Source organism: Spermophilus citellus (assembly GCF_964194105.1).
Source record: "Spermophilus citellus genome assembly, chromosome: 3".
Classification (NCBI taxonomy): domain Eukaryota; kingdom Metazoa; phylum Chordata; class Mammalia; order Rodentia; family Sciuridae; genus Spermophilus; species Spermophilus citellus.
Window position 1 is genome coordinate 8,866,750 of NC_138184.1, and position 7,897 is coordinate 8,874,646.

The window sequence follows — 7,897 nt, forward strand, 5'->3', positions numbered from 1 at the left end:
GCCAGGAATTCCCTGATGAGTGCTGTGTGACCCTCAGTTTGCTTAACCTCTCTGAATCCACATGTCCTTAAGATCTTGACACCTCCCTCACAGGAAGGCAAACGTACTTGGGATGGAGGAGGGGCTCCTGTCACCAGCCAGGCTGTCTCTTAGAAAAAAAGCAAGGAGGCCCCAGCCTTCATGAATCATTGGGAGTGGCAGGACAGTGTTTTCTCAGAAGCCACTGCTCTCACAGCTTGGCGGGGTTGGGGGGGGGGGGCAGTAAGAAAGAAAAGGGAAGGTTGGCAAAGGAAAGGATGGGCAGCCACCCTTCCCTGACTCAATTGGCCCAACCAAGGGGTGCTAATGAGGGAATGGTCACCAAAGACACAACTGCACCAGAAAGAAAAATTGAACCGTTTATTGGCCCAGATCTGGGTGTCTGGCATGGGGGGGGCATCTGGGGAGCTATATAAAGGGAGACAAGCCCCCAACTGGCTCCTTGCCTCCCAAAGCCCCACTCCCCCAGCCTTTGCATTCACAAAGACATTAATTTGAGGTTTTCCTCCTGTAGAGAGATAAGCCAGCAATTCCAAAGAGGTCCTGGGCAGGACCAGAACCCTCTTTGGCAGTTTCAACATGGACATGAACATTAAGACAGAACAGCATCCATTCTGGGGGAAACAGGGCAGGGATGAGGTCACAGACACCACACACTTGCACACAGACACACATAAATATAGTTCGTACCGCAACAGCTCTTCCATCTATCCACAGGAATTAGCAAAGTCCTTCTGGGGCAGGGGAGGGGAGAATGTCCCCAGGAAATGGCCTGCGCCACCCCACCCCCATGCTCCATTCAAGACATCTTGCAAGGAGGCACAGCGGGCTCAAGGCTGCCCTGCCTTTGGGGCCCTGGGCCCTGGGCTGGGGAGGACTTGTGAAGGTGGGAAGAGCTTGGGGGAGTGGTTTTGGGGATAGGAGTGGGGGAAATGGGCAAACGTCTAACCCAGAATTTTCTCAAGTTCTACCCTGTCCCACAGGGAGGCCCAGAGCCCTCCTCAGCCCCCCAAACCGGTTTTTCCAGCCCTCAGTGATTCTTCTGTGCCCCAAATAGTGCAATTGGCCAATGAGGTCTGAGAGTGAGGAATGGGGCTCGGGCCCCCTCCCCGCCCCATCTCTAACCCCGTGGTTTCCTTTCTGGGCATGTGAAAGGAAAGAGAAGACGGAGTCAAAGTGGCAGCTGATGAAATTTAGGGAAGCTGTGGAGTTGGGTCTGGGAGGGTTGGGGCTGAGATTTCCAACCAACTGGAGACAGTGGTTCCAAAGAAGGGCCTGAGGTTGTCTGGAAAAGGTGGCAAGAGAGATAAATTCAGAGACAAGAGCTGGGTGCAGGTTGGGGGGTCAGAAAGGAAAATGTTGAATCCTTTGTACTGGATGGTAAACTGCTCCCACTCTGAGCTCCCTCCTGCTGTCATCCTAGTCCTTTTTCAGGTCCCCATGGTTACTGTACTAGCCTCCAGCATCCCACTGAAGTACTACTGATTAGTCAGTGTCCCCACTGGCCACCCCAGCTATGAACTCTCAATATCTCCCAGATCTCTGGGATTGGGATGAGCCTTGCTGGGCAGCCCCCTGTCTCTGTCCAAGGTCACCTAGCACCTCTCTGCAGCCCTCAGAGGCCTGGTTGTTGATCCACCTTCCCTTCAGACCACTGTGTTGCCCTCTAGAAACGTGGGTGATGTGGGCATGTGCGTGCCCCTCTCCAGAGAGCTGGAGCTGCGAAGGGGCAGGAGGCGATGGCCCGGGGTCCCATCCCGCCTTCCCGCCACCCCTGCCGCTGGCCGCCAGCAGTGTAGGGGCCGCAGCACCTCCCTCCTCAGGTCCCGGCTGCGCCACGTGTAGATGACAGGGTTGAGCAGTGAATTGAGGGTGGCGAAGGCGAAGAAGTAATGGGCCTTGTAAAGGATGGGGCAGGAGCGGACAGGACAGGCATAGTCCAGGAGGAGGATGCTGAAGGCTGGCAGCCAGCACACGATGAAGACGCCCAACACGATGGTGACCGTCTTGAGCAGGGCCAGCGTCTGGGGGCCTGCCACGTCCGCGTGGCTCGAGCGGACCACGCAGTAGATGCGGACATAGAGGGCAACGATGGCCGACAAGATGACAGAAAAGATGGTCACCACACACAGCACGTACTGCTTGGCGTAGAGCGGCAGGACGGTGGAGCAGGCCTCCAGGTGGCCCAGGCAGTTCCAGCCCAGGATGGGCAGGCCCCCGAGAACCAGCGAGATGAGCCACGAGGCCCCGATGAGCAGCAGCATGCGACAGCTCTTGTCACTGCCGTAGAGCTTGACTTTGGCAATGGCTACGTGCCGCTCAATGGCGATGGCCAGGAGGCTGAAGACGGAGGCTGACAGTGTGATAAAGGCTGAGCCCTCCCGGGCAAACCACTGCACAGGGGTCAGCCCCAGCGTGACAGGGCCCGAGAGCAAGGTGTTGGCCACGAAGGCCACCCCTGCCAGGAGATCTGAGGCGGCCAAGTTGCCCAGGAATAGGTACATGGCGGAGTGGAACTTGCTGTTCCGGGCCACCGCGATGAGCACCAGCAGATTCTCCACCACGATGGCGCAGCACAGGATGATGATAAAGGCCGAGGCCACCTGGCGGGAGGGCGTCTCCTGTGTGTCCAGCGTCTCCTTGGTGTAATTGTAGTGTTCCCGGACCTTGCTGGAATTGAGGTACTCTGAGTATAAGCCACCCATGGTGGGGCTCAGTGACTGGCCGGGGCCATGGGTCTGTCACAACTGCAGAGAAGAGAGACAGAAAGACACACAGACAACAGGTCAGTGCCGTGGCTGATGCCTGGCTCTGACCCTGGACGGTCCTCACTGAGTAGACACAGGAAGTCGGAATATCATCATCCCCACTTTTCAGATAGGACACCCAGTTGGGCTGATTCACTCTCCCAAAGTCTCCAAGCTGGCAAGTGGCAGGGCCAGAGAGAGGGTGGCCCCACAGCCTCCGTCACCCTGCAGACCTGGGTCAGTGAGATTCATGCCACTGATAGTACCATCCCTTGCTTATTACCACCCACTGCCCTGATTTCAGGCTGAGTCTAAGCCTCGAAGCCATGGGTGCTCCTGAAATAAGGACTTGGGAGACACCAGGGCGGCCCTGAGGTTCAAGCAGCCCAGAGGTCACACTATCTTAAGGGCACAGACCCTGGGGACAATGCAGAGTGAGTTTGTTCTCACTCCAACTCTGACATGCCAGGCAAGTCACTCAGCCTCTTAGCCTCAATGTTCTCATCTATGCACTGGGTAGAAGAAAACCCCCTTCCAAGGGATGTTAGGAAAATCCTTTTAAAGATTGCATGGAGGGGTGGCTTGGCGGTAGAGTGCTTACTGAGCATGTGTAAGGCCTTGGGCTCAATCACTAGCATCACCAAAAAGTAAATAAATAAAATAAAGGATTATGAAGCTTAGTGTGGTGACACCTATCTGTGGTTCTAGCTTGAATAACATGGTGAGACCCTGTTTTGTTTTGTTTTGTTTTGTTTTTTAAGAAAGCACACAACTCACTTAGCACATAGTAAGCACTCAACAAGTGTTAGCTAATGTTCTTAGCGTCCCTCTTCCTGGCACACACAAAGGACTCTGGGCTGGGTACACTCCACCCAATCTTCTGGAAGAGGATGCTGACTAAATCAACCAAGATGTTCCCAACAGCCTGTTCTCATCAGCACCATCTAGCTTTGCCCTGGGACAGAGGGTCCCAGGGGGTTGGGTAGGGCGCTGGCAGCCCCCCTCCCTGGCCAGGATAAAATCCAGATGTGTAAGGCCCCTGGAACAAATAGGGTGGAGTCCTAGTCACATCCGGTGTGGGAAAGTCTGGGTGGGGGGAGCTGAAATGGAGGGTCACCAGAGACCAGTCTGGGAGGTCTTGGCTGGGAAGACGGGCAGCTGTGCTAAGTCATGTGAGTGGTGAGGGGGCGTGCAGCCCCGCAGGGAAGGCATTTGTTTCCATGAAAGCCTGAGTCACCCACCCCCCTTTCAAGGAAAACTGAGCCATGGGGGAAGGGGCGGGAAGAGGCTTGTTAGAAAGGGAGGATGAGAGGCACACACCGTGGCCAGCGTCTCAAAGGAGCCTGGCCAGTGTCTGCCTCTCACGAGGGAAGCGGGGAGGAAGCGCCAACCCTTGGCTAAGTGAAGGGGAGAAGAGCTAAGAACCCTCCCCAGTCCATGGAAACACTCCTGCCAAGGGCCAAGTGTAAGCCAGAAGCACGGTTCCAGAAAAGGCTGGTTAGGCCGGTTCTTGGTGAGCCTAGGAGTGATAGGGGCTTCCGGGGTCGCCCAGTCATCTCACTTCCAGGATGCCCCCTGGGAGGGGCGTCCTGGCCTTGGGCCCTACAGAGGCAGCTGCTTCTCCCAGAGCGGAGGGGCATCCGTCCTAGTTTGGGAACAGAGAAGAGCTTGTGCGTGTCCTCGGAGACAGCAGCCCCGCCCAGATCGCCACACAGAGGCCCCTTGTTCCCCTGCCGGACAGGGCCCCGGGCGCCCTGATGCCCTCTGCCCGCAGCAGCAGCAGCTCCCAGGCTGGCTTGGCCTGGGCAGCGGCCTCACCGGACTGGCCGTCGAGCCAGAAACATCCCGTGCACTGATTGGCTCATTTTCAATCCCAGGGCACTGAGCGATTTGCCTATTGGCCTGAAATTTCCATCTTCGGCCTCTGATTGGCCCGGTTGGGGGCGCTCTCCGGTTAATCCTACTATCTGCGTTCACAAGCAAGTGGAGCTCAGCTCTTTCAGAGGACAGTCTTAAAGCTGTGTAGCTGTCCCTGAGGATTACTTTGAACCGTGGCCTGACCGCTGGGTCACCCCATCAGACGCCCCCCAGGCAGCCCTGGCCTGTTGGGTCCCTCCTGGGGTTCATAATTTAGAATCAAGGTCCCCTGGAAAGCCTGGGACGCTCACTCGGTGATGGGCAAGAAGCCCAGGGTTTTTCCCCCTGCCGCTGCCCCCTTCGCAGCCTTCATAGGGGCCACCACCCCTCTCCAGTGTGGAGGAGAAAGATTTACTGCCATTTCCTGGAGAAATAAGAAACGTGTTCAGCCCACATGCCCCAGGGACTGATCAGAAAGTCTGTCTTCTTCTCTAGAGAGGAAGACTGTGGGCGCTGCACTCTCACTTTCTGCAGACCCAGGAAGCTTAAGGCATCCGCAGAGAGGGCAGCTCTCCTGGTTAGAGGTAAACTGAGGACCATGCTGTATCCTAGATTCATTGTTCCTGCTGGCCTTCCCTGCTTCTCCCTGTACCGGACTCCAAGGCCTAGAGCCTGTCTCCTGTTAACCTTCACCAGGGCAGTCCTGACTCCCCCTCGGAGACTCAGGAAGAGGCCTCCGGGGAGATGCAATGTTCAGGCCTGAAATGGAACAAGAGGGACAAGTGACAGGGTTGGAAGGGAAGGGAAAAGAGATAGACCCAGACACGACTGTTTGGCTGGAGATTAGGAAGGGGGAAGGTAGTAGGAAGGCTCAGTGGCTTCCAGGCTCTCTCTTCTCCATCCCCTCACAGTTCCAGAGAGGTAGACCCTGTGGTCATAATTCCTGCTGGTCCCCAGAGATCCCATGCCCCTTGCCAAGAGCAGCTTTATCTCTTTTGCTTGCCTTCTGGCTGTCAGGCCCCCCTTCACTGTTATTCTCTTCCAAGCAGCCAGGGGGAGCTTTTTAATTTATAACTTCATGCCCCTCCTCAGCTCCACATTCTCCCATGGCTCCCCATGGCTCCTGCCCACCCAGCCTCCTCCCATTCTCCCCCAGAGACACTCCATTGTGACCATACTGGCTTCCTATGAGCAATCTCTACCTCAAAGCTTTTGCTGCTGTTCTTTCCGGCAGACATCCTCCCCTCAAATCTTTGAATGACTGCCTCCTCCTCTTTCAGGTTTCTATGTAAAGGTCACTCTCTCACTGGGGCCTCCCCAGACCACCAGTCTACAGCAGCAGCCTTCCACAATCCCTGTCTATCACAGCACTTGCTGCTATCAGAAATTATCTGGGTTTTTGTCTGGCTTCTAGAGTGCCACGTGAGTTGCTGGAAACTAAGGACCAACTTCATTCTCAGTCCTTCCAATGATGTCTGGCACAAATCAAGCACTCAGAAAACCAGCGGAGTGGGCAAATGAATGAACGAAGGAACCAACCTAGCAACCAAGGGGCTTCTGAGGGTGGACCACAGCTCCTAAGCGCCGCCCAGACCAAAAAACAAAGGGAGCTGGAGATGCCTAGGTCCCCTAGCAGCCCTCCCAACACAACGCGCAGCGCGTCTCCGTGGAGACCGTAGCAGGACCCGCCCCCGCCCCGTGCCGCACTCTCTGCCTCCTTATCTGGCCGAGGAATGTGCGGTATCCACTCGCTCGCGCTGGGGCGGCGCCTTCTCCCTCCCGAGACCGCCCCACGCGGGGTACCCTCACACCTCCCAGAGCGGGTGGGTGATTTCACCAGTGACCTCGCCTCGAAGTTCCCGGAGGTCGGGGGAGCAGGGAGATCCCAGCTGCAGGAGATGCACCAGTGCCGCTCCCGCGTCGCGACACGCGGGGGACCGTGGGCTCTCTGAGTGGCGCCTGGAGTGTCTGACAAGGGCAGAGACGGGGGAGGGGGTGGAAATCCCCGGGTGAGTCAACTCGTGCCTGAGAAGGGGGCGAGATTCCAACGCTCTGCAGAGCCCGGGACTCCGCGGAGTCCACGCCACGCGTGCCTCCATCTACGCCTCATCACTTGGCTAGAGGGGAAAGAGGAGGTGCCCCAGCCACGCAGTCACTCTTCCTTTCCTTCCAGAACGAAGCCACGCCCCCGCGGGGGGCTAAGAGAAAACGAACAACTCAGGGAAACCGAGGCAGGAAACTAGACGCCCAAGCGGTGGGCATCTGTCCTCCGGTGGGGCCCCGCCCCCTAACTTGGAGGCTTTGCACCCACAGCACCTTTAGCCCTGACTCAGTCCGAGACAGCCAGGAGGGGTGCTGTGCCCCCCCCACCATGAGCACTCCCCCAAACCCTGATCCCTAGGTTCACTGTCCAGCCTCCCAAAGTCCCCAGTCGAAAGCGCTAGGATTCCGCCTTCTGTTTCGGCGCCAACTTCCTGCGCCGGGAAAGGCGGGGAGAGAAGTCTGGGGGTTCGCAGCCGCGTCAGTGGGGATCGCCTGGAATCGTGGAGAGGGTGCACGGTGACCATCCCCTCTGTGCAGCAGAAACACGGGCGGCGCGTGCGTGCCTTAGTGCGCCCCGGACCCCTGGCTGGGCCCCCCACCTCTGATCCCGCGACCTCAGGGGACAGGGGCCTGCCCTTTCTATCTCTCTCTAGCGCTCACCTGGTCAAGCCGGCCCGGGTCCCTGCCCTGACCCGAGGGGCTTTGGCGTCTGCGTCCCCAGGGCGGCCGTGGCTGGGGTTGGGGCTGCTCACAGGGCTCAGCTGCGTCCAGCGGCTGGGGACCCGGGGCAGAGGGGGGCGGGGAGAGCCGCCGCCTCGGCCCCCCCTCTTGCCCCGCCTTCCTCTCCTCCCCTTTCCGGCGGCGACTGCAATGAATTCCAGATGTGGCCGGCCAGCCCGGGCTAGCGCGGGGGCCGACAGGGGCGGTGCGCAGAGCCCCTTTGTCCGCCCCCCCACACTTCTCGCCCTGCCCCTCCCAGCCCCCACCCGTGAGAACCGGCCGGTGCGTGGCTTCACGCAGCCCCGTGACGTCATGGCTCTCCTAGCCAGGTGGCCTCAACCTGAAGCAACTGTCTTCAAATCTAGATGTCCTCCTGGCTTATGCCTGAGACTCTAGAATAGGAGGATCTCCTTTATTTACTCTACAAGAAGCCGTGGAGCACCTACTGTGTGTCAACACAGCAAACAGGCATTAAGCGCCTGTTTGTCTTT

At 57.9% G+C, this 7,897-nt stretch overlaps 1 protein-coding gene across 5 annotated transcripts; it reads right to left on the minus strand.

Annotated features, from left to right (window-relative positions):
• Positions 1-384: 384 nt before the first annotated feature.
• S1PR2 (sphingosine-1-phosphate receptor 2) lies at positions 385-7,520 on the minus strand. Of its 5 annotated transcripts, none has more exons than XM_081287673.1 (3): positions 7,347-7,520; positions 6,488-6,611; positions 385-2,786 (listed from the first exon to the last, which is right to left on the minus strand). In XM_081287673.1, the coding sequence occupies exon 3, from the start codon at positions 2,742-2,744 to the stop codon at positions 1,686-1,688; it is 1,059 nt and encodes a 352-aa protein (XP_081143799.1). In that variant the 5' UTR covers positions 2,745-2,786; positions 6,488-6,611; positions 7,347-7,520; the 3' UTR covers positions 385-1,685. The 5 variants fall into 5 exon arrangements, with proteins under 5 accessions (XP_081143799.1, XP_081143797.1, XP_081143798.1 ...); XM_081287671.1 differs by having other exon boundaries at positions 6,455-6,611; XM_081287672.1 differs by having other exon boundaries at positions 6,488-7,178.
• Positions 7,521-7,897: the final 377 nt, after the last annotated feature.

Excerpts from the sequence above, each read along its gene's own strand:
- S1PR2 (XM_081287673.1), bottom strand. The coding sequence starts at position 2,744 with ATGGGTGGCTTATACTCAGAGTACCTCAATTCCAGCAAGGTCCGGGAA.